Source organism: Tyto alba, unplaced genomic scaffold (assembly GCF_018691265.1).
Source record: "Tyto alba isolate M040663 unplaced genomic scaffold, T.alba_DEE_v4.0 Super-Scaffold_21, whole genome shotgun sequence".
Classification (NCBI taxonomy): Eukaryota; Metazoa; Chordata; class Aves; order Strigiformes; family Tytonidae; genus Tyto; species Tyto alba.
The window spans coordinates 15,430,408-15,457,741 of NW_024881295.1; the positions used below are offsets into that span (position 1 = coordinate 15,430,408).

General features: G+C 43.2%; 2 protein-coding genes and 1 pseudogene across 2 annotated transcripts in view; 1 reads left to right on the plus strand and 2 right to left on the minus strand.

Moving 5' to 3' along the window:
* BPGM (bisphosphoglycerate mutase) overlaps window positions 1-3,573 on the minus strand; it is a 54,054-nt gene extending 50,481 nt beyond the window's left edge. The window contains exon 1 of the mRNA XM_032986383.2: window positions 3,136-3,573. The gene's annotated coding sequence lies outside the window, so the exon portion shown is untranslated. The remainder of the gene's footprint in view (window positions 1-3,135) is intronic.
* Window positions 3,574-3,658: 85 nt separating this feature from the next.
* Window positions 3,659-13,630, plus strand: LOC122152380 (aldo-keto reductase family 1 member B1-like). Its single transcript, XM_042795545.1, has 10 exons — window positions 3,659-3,795; window positions 4,371-4,538; window positions 5,054-5,170; window positions 6,483-6,560; window positions 6,931-7,053; window positions 10,383-10,489; window positions 10,645-10,726; window positions 11,270-11,353; window positions 12,172-12,254; window positions 13,036-13,630. Exons 1-10 carry the CDS (start codon window positions 3,730-3,732, stop codon window positions 13,076-13,078), a joined length of 951 nt encoding a protein of 316 aa, XP_042651479.1. The 5' UTR covers window positions 3,659-3,729; the 3' UTR covers window positions 13,079-13,630.
* On the minus strand, window positions 13,459-27,290 carry LOC104368193 (annotated as a pseudogene).
* Window positions 27,291-27,334: the final 44 nt, after the last annotated feature.

Consider the following 27,334-nt stretch of genomic DNA (forward strand, 5'->3'; position numbering starts at 1 on the left):
TGTAGAGCACAAACACCCCAGAATTCTGCTTTTTCAAGACAAAGGCTGTGTCCCATTTGCTCCAGCTTCCCAGCACCGCCACAGCCACTGCAGGGACACCACCTGCTGCAAGTGTTCAGCATCTCTGTAATTTCATTCTGAACAAAGGACTGCCAAGGGAACGCTCACAGTCTGGAAGGCAGCACTCGCATCTCCACAGGTCTACTTAACCTTGCAACTCAGGCTGCCTGAAAGGGCTTTGGTTTTGTTTTGCCATCAGTCCTCAGTTTCCCCCCAGAGCTGCCAGGGTCCCCCTCTGAGGCAGGTCCCTCACTTTAAGACCACTGCAACTGCAACCTAGCCTACCTGGCACACAGCTTTCTGTCCCACCAGTTCAGTGCTATTGCTCACCTCTGACCAATGACCTCCCCTTCGCCCTGAGCACTTGTTAATGCACATTACTCCAAATATCATCAGCCTGACCCCCCCTGCTCTACTAAGTGGTCCTGGTCTCTCTGAAGCCCCATGTGCAGCACATGGCAAGCCCCAGCACACAGCCACATTGCAACAGCACACCCCCCTCCCCATGTTTCATGGCCAACCCCCTTGCAGCTCCCTGGCCAGTGCTTTTAGATCCTGCATGTTGAGACAGCACTACACCAGGCCGCTGGGACACGGGCTTGGATGAAGCACCTGCCTCTCTCTTCCCAATCACCTTCCCACCCAGCAATGGTCACAAGTCCCTCCTTTCTCCAGCTGTTCACACACTCTCTGCACTCACCCCAGGACACACACACTGCCCAACACTGTGTATTCCCAGCACCAGGATCATGGCTCCTTCCAGAGTCCTCCTCATCACTCCAGTTCTGGGCCGTGACAGGGCTGGGTGTCACACATCTTCCAACAGCTACCGCCCCAGGCAAACCTCTCATCTCAGGGCAACCTAAACTGATTTATTGCCAGTTAACTTCATATCACCAATTCAGGTACTGAGGAGGGAAAAAACACAGAAGAACCAAACCATAAATGCCTTTCCCTCCCTTCCTCAGCCTCGGTCTAAACCAAACACTAATCCCCTCCCTGTCCTCCTCACCGCTTCCACCATTTTCACAACAGATTACACCCAGTCCATCCCCACCCCTCCCCTAACGTGAGGGTGGACCTGGGTGCCCGAGGCTTCCCTTTATCACTCTGTCCTGCTGCCTGTGCCTCAGTGTTCCCAGGGTGGGCAGGCTGCTGTCCCCAGGGCTGCCACTGCCCGGCGGGGGTGGCCCAGGCCGCAGGCCCCCCAGCAGCCAGCCCCTTTGGGGTGAGGTGCTGCCCTCCTCCTCCCCTGGCAGGGGGGTTGTGTGCGTGTGTGTGTGGGGGGGTGCCATGCAGTCTCTTCCCATCTGCCCGAGCTCTGTCGCCCTGGGTGGCAGGACTGGTTTCAGAGCTGGACGGAACCGGTACCAACCAGCTTGGGGCAGTTTGCGGCCTCCTCCTGCCTGGGTCTCCCTCGCCGGGGTAAACCTGCCCTTCCCACACAGGAACGGCCAAAGGCGGCCGGAGCGCTTCCTCGGCTCTTGGCTGTGCCCCGCGGCGTGCTTTTTCAGCAGATGGATTAACAGACAAATAGTAGGGCGAAGACAAAAAGCCTCATCAACTCTGAGAAGATGACAGATCCACCAAAATATGCTCCTGGCTTGGTATGAGCTCAGAAAAGAGGCTGAGGTCTTCCACAGTCAGGTTCAGCCAAGACCCTCAGATCTGCGTCCCAGCACCCAGAAGTTGAAGTGGAGCACCCCACCAAGAAAGATAAACCTCCCCTTCTAAAGGCTCCAAACAAGGTAGAAATTCCTGCCTCCCTCCCCAGGGATTTGAGCTTGAAACCTACGTGCCCCCACCCCAAAACACTGGTTTGTTATGCCTGTATCTGTCAGTAGCCCTAAAGCTGCAGACCCCTCCAGCTCTCCCCCTTAGGAGTAGAGATGATCGCAGTTTGCAACTCTGTCACCTCCTTACTTTGCTTTTGTGCTTTTTCAGCAGGCCGTAGGCTCTCTGCCAGTAACGACTGCTTCCACAGGGACATGCCCACTTCCGTTGTTTTGAGCCCGGTTCTTCTCAGATACCAAATGCTGCCAGTCTCCAAAGTTACAACTTGTGATGAAATTACTGTTACTAAATGCAAAATCAGCAACACAAAATTAAAACCCCGTGATGCTACGCATCCTGTTGCAATGCAAAACCTCACACACGTATCAAGAAAAGAAGAAGAAAAATCTTCATCCCCCTCATAGTTCCTCATCACCAGCGCTCACTGTAAAGAAACAGCTGGCCATGTTACCAAGGACACAGCGTGCAAGATGTACCAGGCTGGCTGCCACCCCATGACATATGCAGTACTTCTTCCCTCAAGGCCCTGCCACCATGTGATGGCCCTCACCGGGCCTCCGGGAGAGGTGAACAGCAGAAAGCCAACTTGCCTTACAGCTGTGAGGGGAAAGTCTCCCCCTCACAAGAGCGAACGGCAAAAACAAAACAAAGAACTTGTGCATGAAGCCTCTTGTGATGAGATGGAGACCTCTCTCTGACAAGAAACTGCCAGGGAAAACCAAACACAAACAGCAAGAGATAAGCACTGAGTTATACAACAATTTTGTGATCCAAGTGCAAACACATCGCATCCTGATGGGAACAGCTGATGGCGCTAACACAAAACAGGAAGAACATTAAAGAGGAAAACCAATTACCTTGCCTGCCCTTAGTTAAATGGAGCAAAAAAATACCAAGCTGCAGGGAGCTGGGGGCCTCTGCCGTGGGAACGGCACCCAGAGCAAACACTCGTACCTGAAGAAACTTCTCCACGTGTCAGTAAGCAGTAAAGCCTCCCAGGCAAGTCTGTTTTTTTCCATTCCACTGCAACTTCTTCAACAAAACAGCATACTCTCATTGCAAAAATTTCAAAGCCAGTTTCTGATGTGAGATTACTGGCCATCTACCACGTATGATTACAATCGTGTATTTTATTCTGAGTTGCCCTCAGCACCTCCTGAAAGGCGGAGGGACAATTTGATCATTATGTCACTCATTTAGAAGTCAGTTTCTTTTCTGTGACTCCCAAAACACTTTTAAAAACCTCTCCCAACATTCAAAATAAAATTGTTGTAAACTCACTTTATCCTAAACTACTCCTAAGCCACAGCTCACTTTCCCTTGACGTGGAAGCTGCGTTTGTTCCACGTGGTGCTCTCGCCACTCTCACAAGCCAGCCAGGCCGAGGTTTCTCCAGCTCTCTGTCCCAGCACACAGGGTCGGAAGGGCAGGCCAACCGCCCCTGTCGCGGGGACACGCTCCTCCTGTAAAAAGGCATCAACCCTTCCTTGGCCTGGGGCACCCAGCCGGCAAACCGCTCTCGGGGCGCAGGGAGACAGCAGGGCCTCACGCCCCCTCCGCCATCCCAACCCCGGGGGCAGCCGAGATGCGGCCCCGAGGCGCTGCCGCAGGGCCACCGGGCCGGGAGCGGCGGCGCGACCGAGCACGGCACGCCGATCGCCTTTCACCGGGAGCCACCGCCGCCCCGGCTGACAAGCACCGCCCGGCACAAGGCGGCTGCCCGGGGCCCGGGCCCCGGCCCCGCAGCTGCGCCCCGGCGTACGGCACCGCCCCGCCGTCCCTCGCTTCGCGCCGGGGCGGGGCGGGCCTGGCCGCTATTAAAGGCGCCGGGATCGCAGCCGCCGGGGTGGTGCGCGCGCGCGTGTGTGTAGGGTTATGGCGACCTACGTGCAGCTGAACACCGGGGCCAAGATGCCCATCCTGGGGCTGGGCACATGGAAGGTAACGGGCACGGCCCTTCCCGGCCCCGCGCCGGGGCTCGGGGCCCGCCGTCCCCACCGCCAGCCCGGGCGCAGCGTTACCCGGCTCGGTACGGGGGTGCCGAGTACTGGGGGTCCCTCCCTGCCTGGTGCCCCCGAGCTCCCGCACCGCGGCAGGGCTCTGCCCGGGGCTGCGGGTTGCCCAGGCCCCCACGCTGGCCAAAAGCCGCCCCCCTTTCCCCCCCCCCCGGCTGGCTTCTGCCCCGGGCGGCCTCTTAAAAGTGGTATGGGGAAGTGAAGAGGTCTTGGCTCGGGGCTTTGGGAAAACTGTCCCGGCGTTGGGGCTGTCAGCTCGGCAAAGCTGTTGGGCTGAGCCCCGCCTGGGAGTGGGGTGACGGAAGGATGGCTGAAGGCTGGATTTCAGCTCAGGTGCTTGCATTCAAGAGGTATACGGACTCAGGAATGCTGCAGGGAAAACTGGGGCTCTGTTTAACAATGTTTGTGGCTTTTTTGCTTTATTTTAATTGCAGGATTGCTTTAGGTGGGGTGGATTTCTTAACTGAATTCATTAGAGTTTCTTGGATATTATTTTTTCAGTCCCCACCAGGAAAAGTAACAGCTGCAGTGATGGCTGCTATTGATGCTGGGTACCGTCACTTTGATTGTGCCTACGTGTACCAAAATGAAAACGAAGTTGGGGATGGGATCCAGCAAAAAATCAAGGAGGGTGTTGTGAAACGAGAGGACCTGTTCATTGTGAGTAAGGTATGAATCTGGTCATATAGGATTCCCAGAAGATCCCTGCTTTTTTCATAGTAAGCCCCCAGTTCTTTACTTTCCCACTCCGTGGTGCAGTATGGAGCAATTCAGAACATCCCTTAGTCAACTCCTGAGACAAGCCTCCTACTTTGCCTCATTCTATATGGAGAATTGTGCAGGGAATGTACCACTGATAAGGGTGATGCTTTAAACTTTTCCTGGCATTAAGTTATTCTGTCCTCTTATGCAGTATTTGACCTTCTACTATGTGGCTTTTAAATTAAATCTTAGTTAATGAAACCAGACTACTGCTGTCTGCCATGAGAGAAATCAGTCATGTGTACTGCCACTGCATATATTGCTCGGTATCACAGGCCAGTGAGTAAGCCCTGTTTGAAGATTAGGATGACTTAGTTCCACATCATCTTCCAAAAGGAACAGGCACTGTACTGAACAGGACAGAATGGCCCCAAGAGCTTTAACCCAGGAGGTCATGGTGTGCCTTGGCTTTTTGTCTCTAGCTATGGTGTACGTTTCACGACAAGCCTCTGGTAAAGGAAGGCTGCCAGAAGACTCTTGCTGCCCTGAAACTGGATTACCTGGATCTCTACCTCATCCATTGGCCTCTTGGTTTTAAGGTACAGTAACAGCAATGCTCTTGGCTTTGTCTGTTGTGACTGGCGGTTTTGAAGATCTAAATAGCTTTACAGCCCAGTAATTGCTCCAACCGACACAGATCATCATGTGTCTGTTGTGTACCTGCACTGCTCTGGTGCTCAGCATTACTCTGGCCATGTGAGCCAGGCCATTGATCCCTACCTCTGAGATTCCTGCTTGCAGAGCATCCTCTGCCCTTTTGATCGTGGAAGAGGTAGACCTTGAACTAGGGGCAGGTCTCCCTGCTGCAAGCAAAAGTTATATTGTTCTCCTTTTGATTACTGCCTGTGTGTTGTCTTCTGCACACTCATCTTCCAGTGATGCGGTTCCCTTTTTGTGGGAAGGAGGGCTGTGCTTTGGTGCCTGACAAATTCTTTCCTCTGCATGTTACAGAATCACAGAACAAGAGAATGTTTGTCTTCCATTTCTGTCTTTAATCAGTGAGTCCTTTAATACAGTACAGATTGAACTGACCTTTACTGTAGGAGCCTTAGTGTTCCACAGACCTTGGATTTCAAAAGGTGAAACTTTTTAGTTCCTAACTCTTTTACTGACTGCATGGAAAGGAACTGATGTCTCAGTTTGAATATTCATAAGCTTAGTCTTTCTGTTAGAACTTGATCAAAATCATCTATTTGTTGTTTCTGAGATCAGCTGTTTTTCATAGCATCTGTACTTTTAAGATTAGTTTTATATGGACAAAACTATCCAAGTGAAAATGTGTTGTGGTGCAACAACATATCAGTAGAAAACAAATGGGTTTGAATGAAGTTGCTACCTGGCATGTAGTCCTCACTGGGACGTAGGCTGTTTTAACATTCCCTATGCTAAAACAATGAGTCTCCCTGTGAAAGACCTGTCAGCAGATTTGGTCCAATATATACTGAACGTGTTCCAGGTCCTAAGTAGCTCCTTATTACACGTTTCAATACAACACTTCATTATGTCCACATAAGAACTGTGTGTTATTGTAATACTGAAAGTAAACTTATAAACTGGTTATAATTCTTCAAGTGGAGAGTTATGTTTCACCATGTGTATTTTGATGAGCCAGAGGACATTGTGTTCAGCATAAGTACGTGTCCTTATTGGGATGGCTATGGGCAAAAAAGCCATAATCACATGTGAAAGCAAAAGAAAATAATGTAGATAGTGAGTATTAGTATTATTTAATATGTATGTAGACAATAAGCATTAGTATATCCTGCAGTTGGAGTTTGTCATATTATGGTCTCCAGCTGGTGTTAACTTCCCACCAAAGAGTGTTTCAAGCATTTTCTTTGTCACTGACAGGCAGGAGAGGAGCTGTTTCCCACAGATGACAAAGGCATGTCTATACCCAGCAACACAGATATTCTACATACATGGGAGGTAAGTTTAGCCACAGCAGAAGAATCATGTCATCTGTTCTCAACAGTCTCTTCCATGTTTTCGTTACCTTCAGCAGTCTAAATTGTCTCATGTAGAACTACTTGGAAGGACTCACTGGTACAATAGTGGATTGTTGGGCATCATTATTTTCCAATTCTAACTTGCCATGAATTTTCAGTTTCAAAGAATGAGTCTTTGAGCTTTGGTGAAACAGGAGTAGTGCTCTGTTTTTTTTTCCCTCAAATGTGAACTCTGAAAATATGAATGTTTATTTTGTGCTTCTCATGAAGGAAATAAGCCATGTCAGGAAGAATGTTCTTCAAGCCCTGTCACATATACTAGATAACGACTTTGTGCTGCTTTCTGTTAGGCCATGGAAGAGCTGGTGGATGCTGGTCTGGTAAAAGCCATTGGAATCTCCAACTTTAACCATGAGCAGATTGAAAGAATCTTGAACAAGCCGGGACTGAAATACAAGCCTGCAAATAACCAGGTAAGCTGCAAAGTGACTTCAGGCAAATGTTTGGGGGGTGTTGGTGGTTTTACTACAATCTTATTATGAAATAAGGTTACAGAAAGAGAATGGAACAGATGCATCATGTTCTCTGTCCCACCCTTTAACTACTTCTGGATGTGCAAGGTCCTGGTTTTCATGGACTTTCTGTACTACTGTGTGGGAATCTGGCAAGGAGCAGCTCCAGAATACTTTTTTTTCTTTTTTTCGGAAGGAGGGTGGGCAGGAGGAACTCAGATGAGCTTTAAAAACTTCACTGAAGTAGAGTAAAACTTAGTGTATATATATGAGGACCTAACAGAGAATTGGATGACCTTTTTGCAACTCTTCTGTGGAGAGGCCAGTTCCTGTTGCTGCTGGCTGAGGGAATTGAACAGGAACATGCTTTATGGAGTACTTACAGACTTGATGAGGAAATGGAGTTGCAAGGTAGGCCGTAGAGTGGAAACGTCCAGGTATATAGACAGCACTTCCATAAAATTTTAGGAAAATTTAGGTGGTGGGGACTTTAGGAAATAATCTGCTGTAATTTACAGGTCAGAGCAGCATCATCTATGAAATCAGGCCAGGTTGCCCAGGGATTTATCCATATTGAAAACCTGCAAGGATGGAGACTGCACAGCCTCTCTAGGCAGTGTGTTCCCCGGCCTGATCCCTTACCTTGGGTGTATGAAGGAGGGAGGGAGTTTACTTGCATCCAGTCTCAACCTCTCTTGTCCTCCCACCATGCACCACTAAAGAGCTTGGCTTGTCTCTGGATGGCCTTTTTGGTATTGAAAAGCTGCTACTAGGAGACCTGAAGCCTTCCCTTCTCCAAGCTGAACAAACCCAGCTCCCTCAGCCTTTCCCAACACAGCAGGTTCTCCAGCCATCCTGGTGGCCCTCTGCTGAATTAGTGACAGTCTACTGGACAGAAAACTGGACACAGTATTATAAAGGTGGTCTGATAAGTGCTGAGTGGAGGCAGATGATCACTCCCCACAATTTACTGAATGTGTTCTGCCAAGGCTTGCTACTGGCTCATGTTCAGTTTGGCCTACTATGGTCCTCATGTTTTTTCCAGAATAGTTGCTTTGCAGGTAGTCAGGCTGCAGCCTGTGTTGTTGCCAGGGGCTTTTCCTTCACAGGTGCAAAGCTTTGTATGCAGCCTTGTTGAATTTCATAATGTTTTTGTTGGCCTGCTCTTCCTGCCTTAGTAGGTCCCTCTGAAGTGGCAGCCCTGCCCTTAAGTGTATTGACTGGTCCTCTCCCAGTATGGCATCACCTGCAAACTTGACAGGATTATAGCCTGACACAAGTTGTTGAAGAGTACAGGTCCCAGGCTAGCCACTTGTGGGGTCTGTCTAGACTTGTCCATGATTGCTATGGTGCTTAAAGGACTGCAGTCTCAGCTATTGATACCAGATTACAAGAACTGGTTGGTTTATTATGGTAGCATGAGCATATGTGCTGAAAAGGGATTTTAACACCTCTCTTCAGAAAGCAAATAAGATTTTCTGGAATTCTATTCAATATAAAACTGAAACATTCTGACAAGTGTCAAATTTGTAATTCTCCATTGTGTATTCTCATTATCAGTCCCAATGTCCTTCTAGGATATTTAGTAGAAGTCTTATGATACCTTAAACATCTGCCACACCTCAGTGCCACCATCACTGTAGTTGATAATTACCTATGTCTCTTGCATGGAGGTCACTGACTTTATATCTCTCGCAGATGTTCTCAAACTCTGATTACTATAATCAAGGTAGGCTCAGAGCAATGGGTCTTTGGTCCCTGTCCTTCAAAACTTACTGCTTCTGAAGAAATGCCTGCAAGCCTGAAAGCTTCCCTGTTATTAACACCAGCTGGTGATTGCTTCCTGCAAACACCTTCTCTGTGCAGATATTTCATATGTAATCCAGGAATCCCTTTTATTAGGTGTCATTCCCATTCATAATTTGAATGCGGTCAGTATGCACTATGGTTTCATTTGTGGTGAGAAATTAATTTGGCAAGGTACTAACTACATTACAATGATACTGATACTTAGTTCAGTAAGGAAATCTGACTCTTAAATACTTGTAAGGTACTTGTTTAAATGTACATAATAGGCTTTTCATCCTGGTCCAAGCATAAGACTAGATAATGTAGCTCAGAAGTTTTTCAACTGGAGTGTCAGTGGACAGGTAAGGATGACTTTGCCTCACTTGTATCACATAAATTCTAGCTATTGAATAGTTGAGAAAAGCAGATGTTTTGTTATTCTTGAGTAGCTGTGTTTCTGGAAGTGCTGAAGCAAAATAAATATGTATAATCTGTCCCCAAAACTGAATTACATGTTCTATTTAATATTCCGGCATGCCCCAGAAGGGAAACAGCCATGCAGGCTTCTGATAACAGCAAGCAGATAGAACCACAAATAAAGCACTTGAGGCTGTAAACTGATCCCATGTTTTGCACTCTCTCCCTTTGCCAGTAGCACAAGTTTCCAGGGACTTCCCTCAGAATGCAGCTGCAGGCTGCAGAAGGCTCAAATGTCGGTGTAGTCAAAAAGGTTCCTGATGTTGCCTGCTGAAAGAGGAATAGTGCTCCCTGTTGTGGAACTAGCCTGAAAGTCCCTCTAGGCAAAGTATCAAATATTCGTGCTCATTCACTGGCTCCTGACACATGAATAATTCCTGTCCCGTACTGCGTATCTGTGTATTACATTGCCATAATACAGATCCACTGTTATAGAGTCTATATTCTGTTATGTAGATATATTTAAGAAAATTCATATTAAGTTCACATGCTTTTATAAAAAAAAATCTACACTAGATAGTAAGCTGAAGGTCTAAAATCTTTGGCAGTTAGCCATTCTCACTGTTTGCAGACTGGAGGTATTCAGCATGAGTATTGACAAAGTAAATAAAAATGAATGAAACAATACTGGTATTGAAGTTATAATATGGTAGTTGTAAAAAGACATTATGACATGTTTAATTAGGGATGAAGAGAGAACTTTGTACTTACTGGTCTGCTATACTGTTATGATTTTACAGTTTTCATGTGCGCATTTTACTGAACTGTCCCAATTAAGCAATTATGTAGCTGGTCATCCCATGCATTGGAGATTGTATGGATCAGCAAAGTTTCAAGGAGTGGTGTTACAGTCCTTGAACCCTTCATTGCAAGGGGAACTACTACAAATAGAAAGGGAGTGAGGCTGTACAGAAAACAAAGGCTCTGTAATATTGCACAGAAACTAAAATCAGCCTTTGATTTAAGAAGTAATCCCTGGAACGTGTTCAAGCAGTTAAATCACTGTCAATCTCTTATGTTGGCAGATCGAATGTCATCCATACCTTACCCAGGAGAAGCTGATCAAGTACTGTCAATCCAAAGGGATTGCTGTGACAGCATACAGTCCCCTTGGCTCTCCTGACCGACCATGGTAAGATTACTTTGTGCTTTGCAAGAGAGCTGGTATGGATTATGCTTGAAACTTTGGGACTACAAGTGCACTATTAATTACTAATCTAGATGCAGATCTCTGCTAGGTTGGATCTATGTGGGTTTCTTGCCACTGATCTCCTTTCCTCTCTGTAGGGCTAAGCCAGAGGATCCTTCCCTACTGGATGACCCCAAGATCAAGGAGATTGCAACCAAGCACAACAAAACACCAGCACAGGTAGGTAGGCACGGGACAGTGGGTACTTCTACCTGTAACACAGCATAAGACAGCTAATGACAATGTGAAGGACAGGCTGGCTCTTCATTCCCTATCACCTGGGGTGCTCTTCTGTGACATTAAGTAGCAATGCAGCTATGTTTACTATGTGGCCTGCAGTGCATGTTTGCAAGAGCTCTCTGACCATGGACAAGAAACATTTTCTTGAACCACCTTCAGATGCTGTCATGTTTCAGTCTTCCCATCTCAAGTCCTGTTGCAGAGAACTGAACCCTTGTATAGACTACTGAAAGTTTCTAAAGAAGGAAACTGAGTATCACTAAACTGGATGGGAAAGGAGGCCTACATGGGGTGCCACCAGTTCTTTATTTGCACTTCAGAAAGTGCTGCTTATAATTCAGGTATAATTTGAAATGCAGGTCTGCAGAAATGCGTTAATTCTGCTGAACTGTACAGTTTGCTGTAAACAACTGTTGGAACAAGTTCTGCTTGCCATAGAGCAAAAGCCATCTTCTCTCTGACTCAGTACTACGCCTCTTGCAGGTTCTCATTCGGTTCCACATCCAGAGAAATGTGGTTGTGATTCCAAAGTCTGTCACACCACAGCGCATTGTGGAGAACTTCAAGGTGAGTCATTAGGAGTGATCCGGGTGCATGGCATGTTCAGGGATGGCATGGCTTCCCCCTGTAGAGCCAGAAGCAATCCTTCCTCACCCTTCCCAAGTCCTCCTCCGGCAAGAGGACTGGGCTTTTTCTCTCTGTATGCTTACTTATGGTTTACGGAGGGTTCATCTTAAGTTACAGTTGGAGAGCAGCAGTGAACAAAGCTTTTGGAAACACTATGCTGATTATCTTAGCAGTCATGTTATGTGATGCTTCCTGTTCTATGTCACGTAGATAAGTCATCTGACAGAGCTTGCTTGGGGTCCCAGTGCAGTAGCACACCACAAAAGGCTTATATAGAACAAGCACTGTTAAGAAAATAGTCCTGCTATCCATAAAGCATGTTGCTACTCTTGATTCAGTGATCCTTGACTGAAACCAGTAATAGAACTTTGGAAAACACTTGGTTGCATTAGGTGGAATATGAAAGTCTTTTAGATGTTCCTCTGGAATAGGACAGAAGGATGCACCTTTCACAAATGGAGGATGGAGTGATTCTCCAACACTAAGTGCTCTCCAAACTTCTGAAAACAACTGGGACATGTTACTGCAACTTGAGATTTTGATTTTTAATTCCTCCCTCTCCCTGCTCAGCTCCCTCCCCTACTCCAGCCAGTGGAGTCTCAGGAATCCTGAGCCATCTTTTTTTTCCCTCCTTCATGAAGTAGTCATTTCTTCTAACAATTACCCCTACACTGTGGACTTGTTCTTTAATTTTGTAATTTTTGCTTACAGTCTCTGATTTGTTCAGAGAGGTGATTTCCAGCTGTTTCTCTTGTTAGGTGTTTGACTTTGAATTGACTAAAGAGGAGATGGCAACTATTCTCAGCTTTAATAGAAACTGGAGAGTCTGTGCAATGAGCATGTAAGTGGCAGTGCTGTGGTTTTTTTCAAGCTGTTACCGGTATGTCATAGTTTAATGTAATGAAGTTACAGATACTAGGCTTGGTTGAAAATCAGGATAGCCAAACTCAATTTCCAAAGGGGTCATCCTCAAAATAACTTTTCAGAGTAAGATTTTAAATGTTCATGTTATGAACAAAATCACAGTGAGCATAAAGCAAACTTCACATTCTTTTTCAGTTCAGTCTCCAAGAAACTTTCAGTAGCTGGAATTGAGTAAGAAGCTTCCTGTTGCATAATTTTTATTTCATCCATGTTGGAGAAATAAGCATGACACAGACTTCAATTCTTGCTTAACTTGGCTTGTGATGTATTGTCTTTCTAACATGACCCTTAAGTATATTATAAAAACTGACTATGTTCTTCAGGAGTGATTGGTAAAGTAGGTGAACATTCAGAAATTAACATGAGGATTTGCAGTTTGGAAGCCTAAAGCCAGACATGAAATCTTTGTTGGAAGGATGCAAAAAAAGTTATTCCTGGCAGTAAACAGTGAAACCTTGAATTAGGTGTCCACAAAGCACCTAGGTCACATCGCCTGAAATGGTCAGAGCCCAAACAACAGAAGGCACTCAGGAATTCTTCTGTTTTACAAATTCGGTGTGTCACCAAGGAAAGCAGAAACAAACTGACTTTGCTTTTATAAAGTTCAGCTCCTCTCTTGATGGCTCTTTGCAGTGGTTACAGATGCATATAGTATCTTTCAGACGTGAGATTAATCTTTCCTCTTTGGTTTCCTTCAGGTACAAAACTCACAAGGAGTACCCTTTCAATACAGAATACTGAGGATGGTTTCCTGCCTTTCTCCAGAATTCTCGGATATGCTTCTGCTGTTGCCTATGAGTTGTCTACGTAGCTTTCTCACTGCTTCCCCCCGCCCCCACAGATGCAGTATATGTACTCAGTGACCTTATGTTTTCTTTTTTGGAAGAAGGAAATGCTAAAATGGTTCTGAAGGGCACACTGTGTGGACTAGCAGATTGTCTTTGCCAAACTGCATGTCTGGAATTGGTAAGCAGAAAACATTGAGAAAGTTTGAACAAGCAGTCACTTTTATCTTGGAATACTGTGAATTGGATCTAGTGGCTATTGTTGTCTGGAAGGACCAGGATATTGGCAGATTTTACGTGGTTAATGAGGTCTGCTTTTTTCTGATTACTTTTGGGTTTGGTTTTGTTTCTTTTTGTAACACTCCATGCTTTTTTCTCCAACTGGAAGTACAAGTTGATTTCCAAGTACAGCAGTTTCTACATGGGTAGCTCTTTGAAAAGTGTATAGGTCCTGGTTTCTTGGTGATATAACAGCTGTTTTTGCTTATAATAAAATACAGTTTCATTACTGTGTGTAATGAGATGGTTATTTCAGCAGTGATGTAATGGTAGTAATGCTGGTAGTAGCTGTATTGTATCAGCTGTCTCTAGAGATTACACAAAAGCAAGGAAAATTAATGTTGCCGAAGAAATCATCTGCTGTTGATGTTAATTCTTATGTATGAGCTGCTAGCTATCTGCTGCTCTCCTGCTAGTGCATGTGTAGAACACCTGAGTGTGGTGAACCCGTGGCCATTGACGTACACTGTAATGTACCTGTGGCCATTGAGTGTGAGCCTCTCTTTAAATTGAGCTGTTTTGATATGTCTTATGGCTAATAGGCTGATGTTTAAATCAGCCTTTATTTTACTGAAGTGGTAGTATACTTTGGCTAGTAGAAAAATCATTCCATTGAAGATATGAAGCCTGCACAGCATCATATGACATCATTTTAGTAAGTAGTAGAAAACTTACCCTTTCCAGGCAGGCAGCGCACGATGCAGGAAAGAATTCTGTGCTTGTACAAGCTACCATTTGCAAATATTTAGTGAAAATGGGTCTCTCAGAAAATCCTATTTCATGTGCTAGCAGATCAGAAATTTACTACTTTGTTCTGGGAGGATGGAAGAGCATGCTTATACCCAAATTTTGGCATGTCGGGTGTGTTTGTCCCTTGGGATTTTTATGGTTTTCCCAATATCCGCAGATAATGGTTTTAAAGTTGTTGCCTTCTGAGAGCTGCTTAAAACTCCTCACAAAACGCATTTGGGCACTTGTAAAAACAGTGGCTAGTGTTGGGTGATTTTTCTTGCATGTTCTTGTAAATTTTTTTCCAAGATCTGAGTAGATACAGAGTGTGAACTGTCCTCTGAAGGATGTTGTGTAGGCCTGACAGAAAGGGGATTCTTTCTGAACGGCTCAAGGAAAAGGAGGCACCAGAACTATTAATGCATAACTACCCCTACATGGTGAATGTAAGGTAGCATTCCAGTTCTGTAACCGCACAGCATAGCGTCCCTTGAAAGGAGCTTAGCAAGGTTAAAAATGTACTGTGAATGTTGTTCTCAAACTATTTACAAAGTAGGTGGTTTGTTTCCTGGTACTGATAAAAAGGTACTAAGGAGCCATACTAATTTAAAATTTTTCTTTCTGATAAATATTAACTGCTATGTTGAGAAAACAGATTTTGTTATCTTCAAATGCTTATTTTAAATCTTTCCACTATTGCTGAGGCCAGACTTTACATGCAACATGGTTTTGGTCAGAATAATTTACGATAGGCTGAACAGACAAGGTTGAGATAACTTGCAGTATGGAGGAGGAAGGAGAAAATCAATGTCTGACTCCAAGCAATATTTTCCTTTAATGCTGATTCTTCTAACCTAAGTTGATTATAATCACTTTAAATTCCTCGTTTAAAAGTAAATACAAAAAGGTTCAGCTCTGCAGGTGGTTTTGGATATCTATAATGTGATAAATAAGAGCCCAAAGGCATCTAAAAGCAAAGCAGCTAATGTTCTTAGATTGGTCTGAGCTGTGACAGAGAACTATTTGGAGCAGTGCTGAATTGCTTGGAAATAACATTTTTTTTGTGACAAATGTGTTCTGGCAAGTAGTTACACTGAGAGTCAGGGTTTCCAAAATAGTACATCAGGTTCTGTTAACTTCCTCTGTTCTCATTTCACTGTAACTTTATGGAAGTTTGTGCCTGAAATTTTCCATTCTCGGTAGGAATTTTACTGGAGAAAACTTTCAGATTGCTCCACAGCAGAAGGAAGACTAGCTGGCATTAAGGATGGAGTGGTATTGTAACAGACACTCTCTGTATTTTGCTGGATGATTTAGTGGGAAAGAATTTGGCAAGGGTTGTTCTGGGACACACTGCAGCAGTTAACCGGCAGAGGGCTTGGACGCTGGGTGAAATATGAGAGTGGGAATAGAGGAAAAACAGAAGCTCCTGAGTGAAGGGACAACGATGCATAAACTCGAACAGAAAGCAGGCTGTTGTCAGAAAGGATGAGAAGGGGGGAGTGTTAGAAAACCCTGTCACACATAATGGTTTTTGGATTGCTGCTTCAAAGCCAGATACAGTTCAATGAGGCTGAGATAGAGGAAGAGCCAGTCTTCTAGACTGCAGCCAAATCTTTGTTTAATCTAGATTCATCTGGGGATTGTTACAGTAAAATAAATGGCTGTTGTACCCTCATACTTGTGCCATACTGTCTGCCTACAAGGGTAGAGATTTCCTTTCATCTCCTAAAAGGTAAAGTGGAAAGATCAAAGAATTAGATATCCGGAGCCTAGCATTCCTGCTAACTGAGCTCTTCCTGCTATAACTGTTCACAGCATTTGTTTTTGTATAGTGATTTGACAGATCTCTGGGTTTCTGATCAAAGAAATTTTTAAAGACAAATACAATCTTGTAGCTCTTCCAATGAAAAGTGGTTGTTTTTTGTTTTGTTTTTGTGTTTTTGATTTAAGAACTCGTAGTTCAGCTCCACCTTGTTGGCCTCTCTTACTAGACTTTCTCAGGATTCTGCTGCAGCAGTTAAACTAGTGTGATACTGTAGCACACCCTAGGAAGAGGAGTCCAGCCTACAGGAAAGTTTGAGCAAGAAACAGAAAAATCACGTTCTCAGGACTGGTAGAAGTGGTATTTGTACTCAAAATTTTTTTCACTTCTAGCTGTGCTCTCACTGTTTCAAATAATACCAAATTAGCTGGTCTTTTTCATGTTAAATGTCTCTGACAGAACAGATTCATTTCCATAGTAGCAAAGAATGATGGTGAACTGATTTATCAGGGAAAACAGGTAGAGAAAATTGACAATTATCTCACTGGAGAAGATGAGACTTCTTATGAGAATTTTTTGGGGTGTTAGAGGAGAATACAAGAAGTAGCTGGAATTGGCATCTTGCTGGTTGGAGGTAGGACACTACAAAGAGTCTTACAAGCACAGTGTGTTTCAGGCTGCAATTGATGTTCCTTTGGGAGAAAATGTCATGACTTCTGATATTGGAACATAAATACACAAGCCTGCCTGGCTGGAATAACTTTATATCGTGCCTATAACTTGGTCTTTGTTTCTTTCTGGTGGAGGGAAGGTAGAATCTGTTTCTTGCTGAGCTCATGAGACTGACACAAGTGCATACGGTAACGTTTGTGCAGAGTTGTGAAATCTGGGGCACAGGAAAACTACATTATTGAAAATAGGAAAAGAAGAATCCTGTATCAGGATTTTTAATCTGTATTCACTATGTTAAAGATATGACTAGAAATCTGGAGTCTTTTGCTTAATTGGGGCACAGAACAGTTGATTCAGGACAAATTATTTTATTTTTAATCACTTAATACTCCCCGTGTTTGTCATCTATAAACTCTGTTAGTAACTATTTGTCATCTCTCCCTCTGCCTTGTCCTTGGTCACTTAGAGATCCCTGACATATTCTGACAGGACCTTGCTCATTTAAGCTTAAAGGCAACTCCTAACTCTTTCGTAAGCTGTGTTGCTCTTGCATTTTGATTTGTTGAAGTGCATGGTACAGGACCACTAGTACAAACATCTGCAAAACTAGTCTTTTTTTCAAATCCTTAAGAAAAAAATCAAGCTGAATTCACAATCTAGTTTTTCTGAACCGAAATAAGCCTGGTAACAAGCCAGCTGATAGCTGCTCATAAGAACAACTGAACTGAATCAGACTAAATATCTCCTGCAGCATCCTGTCTCCAACTGTGGCCAAAACAAGTTGTTGAAGATAAATTGAGCATTGCAGTGGTGTGTTTGTTAAATATTCTGACAGCAGGTTAATGGCTTTCATGTTTAACAGCTATCAGTGAACTCTTGTTCAGTTACCTTGTAAATCTGTTACATTCCAAGGGAATGATATTTCACACCCACATATGTGGTGAAGAATTGCTGTCTCCTTTGTTTTGGCTTGTCTGCTGCTAGATTCATTTGATGATGCTGTTTTTTACAGTGGAGGAGATAGCAACTGGTCTATTCAGTCACGTTTTCCAAGCTGCTCCAGATTTGATAAACTTCTGGCATAGCTCCCTACACTGGTGTTAGGTCAAGGAAAGTCTCAATGTAATTAATTGCCATCTGTATGAATTATTCCTAGGCTGCTGATTATCCTAGTCAGTCTTCTATAAATCTTTGATATAGGGGAAGGCAAGGACCAGAACTTTTTGTGCAGGACTGAGTGCAAAAAGTTGATGGAATGGGTGTCTATCTTATTGTTTCTTTTGTTTCTCATTGTACTTGCTTTTGAATTATATTGAGCTTAATAGGAGAGAACTTGGAATTGTAATAGATGGAAAACCTGAGCAGCGATGATCAGCAAAGAGTTTTGAATTTTACCTGTTGTTCGTTAGCTCTGTTACCCTGTTTTCCCTCTAAAACATGGATATAATGCTGCTTTTTTTTTTTTTCACCCGGCACCTTTGGAACTTTTAATGAAGGTTTGACCGTGGCAGAACAGATGAACTATACAATAAAAGCTCAAGTCATGGGACAATATGTTGAGATACAAAGGCAAAATGCTAAGCTAAGATATTTTCCATTTACTGGCTTCAGTTCAGTGGCATGGATAATCTCACTGACTAGGAAAGATGTCTCTGTGGGTTTGGTCTAAGAGCAGTTTCTATCACATGGGTGATGAAAACTGAAAATTCTTTGGGGATAATACAAACCTCGTACTGTAGTTCCAACAGAAGGCTGATGATTTTGCTGCTGAGGAAGTAGGTACACAGGAATAGAAGCTTCTAGTCCTTCAAGAAACTTACTGCACTCCCTAGAGCTGGTCATGGTGATTTGAGCCTGTTTATGCTGCATCTGACACTGGGAGAATACTCATGTTCTTTTCCTGAAGCATTTTTTGTAGTGTGACGTGTTCTTTCCTGGCTTTAACAGATGGCCTTGGTATTTTCATGACTATGAAGTGCTAGTCCTGTGGCCTCCTGCACATCTGCTCCTCGTGTTAGATGTTGATCCAGCCTGGGGATTAGTAACTAACAAATGCTTCACGGGCCACTGAAAAGTATGTGGAGACAGACTGTCACTGCATGTACCCTGAGGCTACCTTGATAGCAGAATGCAATTGAATTAATTACAACCAAAGAAAAGGGAGTGGGCTAAGTGGCTGTCAGTATACATTTGCTTATTACCATGGAGTTCAGATGAATCTGAATACGGAGACTATAAAGTGTCCAGCACTAGTCAGTGTTTGTCTTTAAGTCATATGACTGCAGCTCTGCTGCAAAATAGAAGGTCCTTTATTTCCCAGTAATTGACATCACTCAAATTTTTCTCCTTTTACCTTTGCTAAAGTCTCTGCAGCTGAAAAAGATCTATTGTCTGTAAAACAAATGCACAATCTCTGGCTTCTAACTTGTTTTGAATTTTTTACTATTATATGGCTACTGTGATCATCTAGTCTGACTTCCTGCCTACCACAGTCTATAAACATCCTGTAAATAACTTCAACTCTGATAGCTGTGATTAAATTGGAATGTTGTTAGAAAATTCCTATGAAGTTGAGAGTATCTCAAGATAGGCTGTAAGCCACAGCCTCCAGTGGGTATTGCTCCTGCTGCTGTACATTGACAACCTGACCACAGTCTGAATGCCTGGAAGCTGAGCACCTTCCATGTAGCTCATTTTTTAACTCCTGTAACTGACTTTTTTGATTTAGCATGTTCAGGAGGAGAGAGTACCTATTACAGGCACCTTCCCATCCATACCACTGCACTGTAACTCTTGGGTGTCAATTGCTGATACGCTTTTCAGACCTCTTTCTTTAGAAGCGTTGGTGGAGGAAATCCAATTTGATGGAATTATTTTGCCATTTCTAGGGCACCTGTTATTCAAACATCTTGCAAAACTCAAAAGTAGCTCAAAGATATGTCATCACTTCCTTTATAGACTTAAAAACCTCAACTACAAAGAAATCAGTTGGAAAAGGATATCCATGAAGTGTATATCCTAGCCCTGAACCTTTACGCAATTGTCCTTCCTCTCTGCAGGCAGTGCTGATCCACATTGTTCTTCTACTGGGCTGGAAGAGCCTAAAGCAATTACAGGAGTTTTGAGTCACATGTTAGATAGAGTTCAAGAGCAAGAAGTCTTGATTAACAGACACCTCATTAAAGCTCCAGCAGATGCATTGGCTGCAGTAGCACTGACTTTTTTTTTTTTCCCCACCAGAGAAAACAACATACAGTGACAGCCTTTGAGTCAAAACACATGCAGACAGTATCTGGGGAGGAGAACAAGAGAACAAAATCTACTGTTGGTTTCTCTGAAGCTGCCCAGCTTTCCTGCTTGCTAAATAAGACAGCTGCCAAACAAAATAATTCCTCAGGGTGTCCTTTATCACACTTTGGATTTGCTGGGAGAGATTCATGATCTTAACTGCAGCCATTCTACTGATAAAGGCAGTATTTATATACTCTTGTAGATATGATAAACCAAACATACAAATCTCATAACAGTTTATTAATTTTTAGCAGTTCATAAAGGGGAAACCTCATTAAGAAAACAGCTCCTGAAACACAATTCATCAGTGTCCTCTAAAAAACTTTTGGTCTGTTACACTGAAATTACTGAACTAAGAATCTCAAGCAGCATCTTGTCTTTGATGTTAAATAGATTGTCTTGTATTAACAACTAAAACATAGTGTATGTTTTGAACTTTTGTCCAAAAATACAACCATGAGGAGAATCTAAATTTCTTTAAAATTTGTCAGGATTTATATTTATCATAAAGACTGCTTTTCACAAAGCCTAAAGATCCAGGTTTGCTAAACTTCTTTAACTATCATTACTAAATGATAAGAGAATATGAGCAGAGTAAAGATAGGACTGACATAACTAGTTGATAAGGGAAGCAAACCCATGCACACTCAGAGATTACTCTTCAGAATGCTTGTGAGCTACATACATGTAGTAATACGTATTCCATTTATTTTATGATTTAATACACATGCAGTATTACAAATTGCTTGAAACAATGCTATACAGTCCTGATCCCTGGAGGATCTGAAGACAATGCCTGTGTTTATCTGGTTTTGGAAGATTGTCCTTGGCATTTTTGCATGTAGAAGAAGAGAGTAGGATTGAAACAGTTTAAGGATATAGTCTTAAGGCTAAGAAGAGAAAGTTCTTTTCCCCTGACAAAAGCTCTGCAGAACTAAAACTGAACTACAGTAAAAACACTAATATGAATCTGCTTAGTTTACATAGTTAATGCTCTGTAACCTTCCCAGGTACCCCTGACCTTGGTCTCAAAATTCACTTAGAAATTGCTGAACTTGGCTGAGATAATCCTCTCTCTTGTGAACTCCTAAGTCTGCAGTATGTTATTATATAAGTGGGTAACCTGGGAGAACAGAATAAATTGCAGATCTTGGCAGGTCTGTATCTCACCATTCTATTAGCTAGATGCTGCCTTAATAATGTTATCATAAATATACAGGCACAGCTTTTCACTTCAAAAAAATTTACAAATCCCATTCTTAAAATGGAGTTTATTCTTATATAAAGTAGCCAAAGGAAACAGAAGAAAAAATTGTTGCTTATTTATTTTGGAGTTTCTAGTTGATCTTGATTTTCAGACAGCTGTTTGACATGCCTCCCTCTACAAGATGTCTTAACACAGAGGAGCTACTCACTTAATGCACAGATGCAATACTGCTGCTTGAAAACAAGGAAGGTTTCCATCTCCTCTTCAGCCAATTCAAAGTTAAACACCTGAATAAAGGTCCCAAACACCTGGATTATTTCAGTTTGCAAAAAGACAAGTATAAGTTCATTTGCAGAAAGAATACCAAAACAAAAGTAGAAAAGTGTTGTAGTTGTTGAAGCACTAGGAAGTGTGTAATAGATGAACATTTGTGGTGAATGATGAATAAATGTCATAAAGTGACAGTGCTGGTGGGGTCTAATTGCATCATATTTGTATCACAAGGTGGAAAAGTTAATCTCTCTTACTTGATGTGTTCTCATGAAGGATACTTGGCTCCTTACTTTTCAAGTAACCTTTTGCATTCATAAGAAGTAACCTACGTGGTATCTGACAGACAAAAGGTTTTGCCAGTTCAAAGCACGAAGGGGGTACTTTGTTCAACTGGTAGAATGTATTTTTCTGTGTAAAGTTTAACACCATTAATAATTTTATGAGGTACTGGCTTACCTTAAAATTTTCCTCAATACAATGTGGAGTGACAGATTTGGGAACTGCACTCACATTTCTTTGAATCTGGAGCTGGATAAGCACCTGCAGGAACAGATAGGGAATTACAGCTGAGAAGTTGTGCCGGTCTTCTGAAAGCTGAAAAGCACACATGCTTACATGGTTACATGGAACAGCTCTACTGTTAATCAGAGATGGCTCACATAAGAAAAGCACTATAGCAAACCCCTCCTAATTACTACATGAGGTCGTTTAATCATTGTGTCTCTGAAGTTGAGATGACAGCACGGGAGTATGTTGAACAAGAGTTCAGGATTGGACAGGAACAGTGTGCGTACAAGCGACTAGTGTGCTGATTAAAGCCCAAAGCCATTGGTAATCTGTCCATCATTATAACTAGTGTTAAAGATAGTAACTTTTAAAACATTACGATGTGTATGAGACACAGCTGGGACTCAGTTTTCCATAATACCTCTGTAAATAATTACTTTAGCACAAGTGGGAAAAATACATGTCGCCAGGGAAAATACTATGACCATTATTAACCTGAGTTGGGGTTTTGTTGTACTTGAGAGCAATTTGCTTAGTTTGGGGGTCATCAGAAAGGGAAATATCTTTAGGCTTGGACCTGTGATAATAAAAAGCAGACTTCGGCAGTTGTCTTCTCCCTTAAGCACTGTAGCATAGGAATATTATTTAAATGATACGAAAGCATCATCTTGCATGCTTTCATTCACCAACTTCTTATTGCTCCAGTCCCTGCCTTCATTCTTTTCCTTTTATCACAGTTTGGCACATGAGAAGAGGCCTATAGTTTCTAATATAACAGATCACTGTAACACGTTTCAGTCCAGCCTGGGATCAGGCTGGGAATTTCTTTGGACCAGATCCTGAAAATTTCATCCTGAGAACGGGTAGCTGTCATGTCCTTCACAAGCACAGCTGGTCTGGTAAATGCCCTGTCCCAGGTTGGAGAAAGCCATAGAGACTGGAGAAAAAGCAAATTTTTTCAAGTCATATATTAAAAAACCTAATCCATTTGTCTCAGCAGGACTGCAAAGATGTTATTTTCATAAGCATGTGCTGCTTTGTTTTTTGTTTTTTTTTTTTTTTCTTTTTTAGTTCAGAAGTTTTCTTACATGTTTAATAAGCTTACCCAAGCTCAATTAAGAATTATCTTCCCTTCAACTTAATCTTTTTCTCCTAAGTATGAAACTCCAGTAACAGCATAGGTATGAATTAGTGGACTCAATAGCAGAGTAAGTGTGAGAGAGGTTTCTGTGTCTGTGTCATTTTTAATGAATTAGTAAATATTTTTCTAATTATATCAGTTTTACTCTGTGAGAGTTTATCTACATCCTAAGGCTGGTTTACTATATTGGCTTCAATCTATGTCTAAGAAAGAAGTCTCACAAAGCATTCTTACCATGGCCAGTTGGGCACTCCAAGGGGACAGTATGCAGTGACAGCGATCGATTTGGATTGGCAAAACTCCATCAGTTCTTCCTGAGGAAGATAAGGGTGGCTCTCAATCTACAGACTAAATATGAGGTTTCTTCAGAAGCAGAAGGTACTTCAGTGTTTAGCATCACTATGATGACCCACCAAACCCCCACATCAGCTTTGAATAGGTTGTTCTTTTTGCAGCTGTGGGGTTTTTTAAGAGAATCAGTGTTTCAGATCGTTTCCCCTTCTTCCCAACCCTGCCTCCAGCAAGGCCTAAACTTCATACATTAGTTTCTCTTTTCAGCTGCATGACTCATTTTTCATGAGCTCTCACAGTCCCCATATCAATGCACTCCCAGGTCCAGTTGTGCACATCCAGCTGAAGCATGCAACTCTCATGTCATCCGGTCCTACCTATTCACCTGGGCGGTGTAGCCTGGCTCCTGTCCTACCTATCCACGCAGCCTCTTTTTCCTTGGGGGCTGTAGGAAAGGAGAAGGGTAAGCCCCACCAGTTCTCCGTTGCAGAGCTCCACTCTCAGCCTGCACGAGCTCAGTGCTGCAGTCAGAAGAAAGGTGAAGGTTGCACTTTCAGCCCAGGAGTGCCAAAGGCCTGTGTGGCTGCAGCTTTCCCATCCAAGGAAGGGCACTGAACATTCTGCATCTTTCATTACTTTATAATTTAGTCAAATACAGGTGTATTCCCATGGAGATATGATAAAACACAGCCTTAACATAAAAGGTATTTTACTGCCAGAGATGTTCCATCAGGTGCAACATCCCAGACAGGTGATGTCACTACTGATGAGTTTGAGAACTATTTACCTGATTATTTGCAGGTTCGTGGCTTAATCCTGGTTTGCTCAGGAGCCAATCTATCTGTCTGCAGTTGAAGACTCCAATGGCCTTCAACACTCCTTCACCCACCAGCTCTTCCATAGCATAGAAACACTACACAATCAGACTTGCTATTGAATTAAGATCTTTTTTTTCATATGGAAAAAATTCCGGAGTGAAGACTTCAGTGGTAAAAATCATCATATGAGAGATCCTATTCTGCTGTGGCAATAGTACAGTACATTAACAGTGGGACCCTGGTCAAAGACTCAGGCTCTCACATCATGTAACATCATACAAATAAATAACAGCATTATTCAGGATTAACAATTTATACACTATTATTATTTTGATAGAATACGAGTATTTTGAAATATCATCCCCAGGCAGACCTTCTGCTCATAAATAAAAGAGGGGGCTTTTTTAGGATAATTCCTCAGCTGACCAAATAATTATCCCATAATAAAAACCATGTCATTTGGAACAAAGCAGCTCAACAAGGAGCTGTTCTGGAAGAGCTAGAGCAGGATACCTGATCATCAACTCTGCTTAATTTCCCAAGGGAGATGTACCATTTAGCAGTGGCAGTATAGTATAAATAGTGCTGTATTCCTGCACCATCACCTATTTTCTTTCACAGCAGCAAACAATAAAACAGCTGGACAGCCCCAATTAGCTTGGCACCTGCAGCAGAAAAGAAACAGGAGAAAATAATCTACTACCAGCCTTTAGAACAGAAGGCACACTTCTTCAAAGCAGAAATAATTTTTATTTGAAGTTGCTATGATAAGCAGCAGCCTGAAATGTCCACTTTTTTCCTTCAAATAAGCAACAAAAATGTGCCTTACTCTTCATCTGAAAGAAGGAAAAAATCATCAGTGAATTCTGACTCTGGTGAGTCTCTTTTCCTTTGACCTGGCTGTGCTGAGCAGATGGTGGGGGTGGAAGGGAAAGGAAGCCCAAACCATCAGCCAAGCAGAAATTTGAACTTGCGCCCAAGCCCTGTCTCCCACGCAGCCCATGCTCGTGCCTGTTTGCCTTGCACATGCAGCTTTAGGGAAGGACTTTGGACAAGTTCCAGGACTTAGTAGAGGGGACAAATTTAGATGCTCTGGGTACATTGGCACAAGCATGTTGGCCTTCTTGTGGTTTGGACAGCTCAGGTGCAATGAGGGATGAGCACAGCTACAGCTAAATCCATCTATACATTCCCAGAGTGTGGTGTTGGGACTGAAGTAACAGCATCTGTCAGCTCAAGCTGCTGCAGTGTACACACACAGTCAAAGATTTCCTCTTGCCATGCCCATCCAGTCAGTTTAGTAAGCAGTAGACATAAAAATACCTAAATTTTGTCAAAGTAACACAAGAAGGAGCCCAAAGGCACAGAGAAATCAGCAATCTGGAATATTTCACATCAGAAATTCCCTCAGAACAATTCCCAAAGTGGAAAACTTAAAGTTTTCGGGCTGTTATTTCAAACTAGCAAGAATTTTTTGGCTTGTCAACATACTTCCCATGTATCCAGAAAGTCTGTATCACTGGGAATGTTCATGCCGTTTTACATCTGCAGGAAATAGCTCCTCTCCTGCCTATCATCACAAAAGAAAAGCGAGTTTAAGGTAGGCTGAATCTAAGTACTTAAGAAAATCAATTAGAAATTCTAGAAGTGGAGCTGGAGACAGGCTGGATATCCTGGCTTATGTTTGTACTGGGGAGAGTGGTGGCCAAAACCAGTAATTGGTTTGAACAGAGTAATCTTCAAGAAAATCTGCCTCTTGAGAATCTGTCCTGCAGGCAGAGGAAGGGCAGACACTTTTAGGTACCTCAGTCAGGTTGGGGGAAGTCCAGGGATGTGACTTGATGGGGAAACGAGGATTTATTTAACCTGAGTGTAAAGAGAAAAGAGAAAAATAGGAACTAAGTAATTCACAAGTGTTTGATTCTGGACAATCAAATGACAGCCAAATCCCAGGCTTTCAGAGGAATGTGATCTGGACGGTAATTTGATCTGTGACATGGAAATGCTATGTGGGGTAAAATAAGGTGATTTTTATACTACAAGACCTAGCTTAAGCAGCCATGACTGTACCTTTCCTCCTGGGCACTCTATGTGGAGGTTTGTCGTTATTTCCTAATGAGGTTTAATAACACTCCTCATTAGAGAGGACTAAGGGTATGTCTGGTCCCAAAGGAAAAAGTGGCAGAGCTCTGACAGATGGCTCCCAGGAGTTAAAGTCTCAATACCTTGAATCCCCTGGGCCAGTGCCTCAGGTGAAGATCCAAATAATCCAGTTGGAGGGCAGCAAGTGTTTTCTGGCATGCCTCCTTCACTGGGAGGCTCTCGTGGAAGGTGGACCACAGTCGCAGGGGTAATGCAGAGCCTGGGAGCTGCTCTCCTAGCCTCACGACTGCAGAGCATCCCTGGCAGGGAAGCACACGGCACAGACACAGAGGCAGCTCATGATAGGTCACAACTTCTCATCTTGAGGAAGTGCCACTTTTGTGCACCTTATTTTATTTGCAGTACTGTCAGTTAAGTAAAAAGGGAATGAGATACTCTAAAATTCCAGTGATTCATACAACAATTAAACGAAATGAAGAAAAAAACCAAAACTGGTGAAAATCGACCCACCAGCTTCCAGCAGGTAGAAGTTATTTTATTTTTCCTACCATTGTTGTTGGGGGAAAAAACAAAACAAAACATAACATACAGGAGTTAACAGGCTGAGGCCGGCAGCGCAGCAGGAGTGACCACGAATACAATAGCCCTGCTTCCTATCTCAGAGGCAACTGAGAGCACGGCTTCAGTTCCTGTCTCCGTGGCTGACAATGGATATGGACTACAAAAAAAATCTCACTTAAATCAACCCCTTTTTTTTTTTTTTAAGAGTTGACCTCTTCCTTCCCTCCATCTGCAAAATGCTTTGCCCTGACAGAGAGGAGTTAATCCCCAGACCAGCTTCATCCCTTGGCACTTCACAGGTTGGGACCTTGTTTCTCCTCCCCGGAGCTGGTCTCATGTGAGGTAAGTTATCCAAGGACATATCCTACTGACAATGGAGAGGTCTTCTCACCTCACAACACCCCCTTCAATTTTTTCTTGTAGTACATCCCCGATCTCACTTTTGTTCTGGTACAAGTAGGCACAATCAAAGTGGCAGTACCCAACATCAATCGCAAACTTCACTGCATCTCTCACTGTCCCTTGGGGAGTTTAAAACAAGAAGAGGAGTCAGTAATTCAGTAAATAGCAGACAA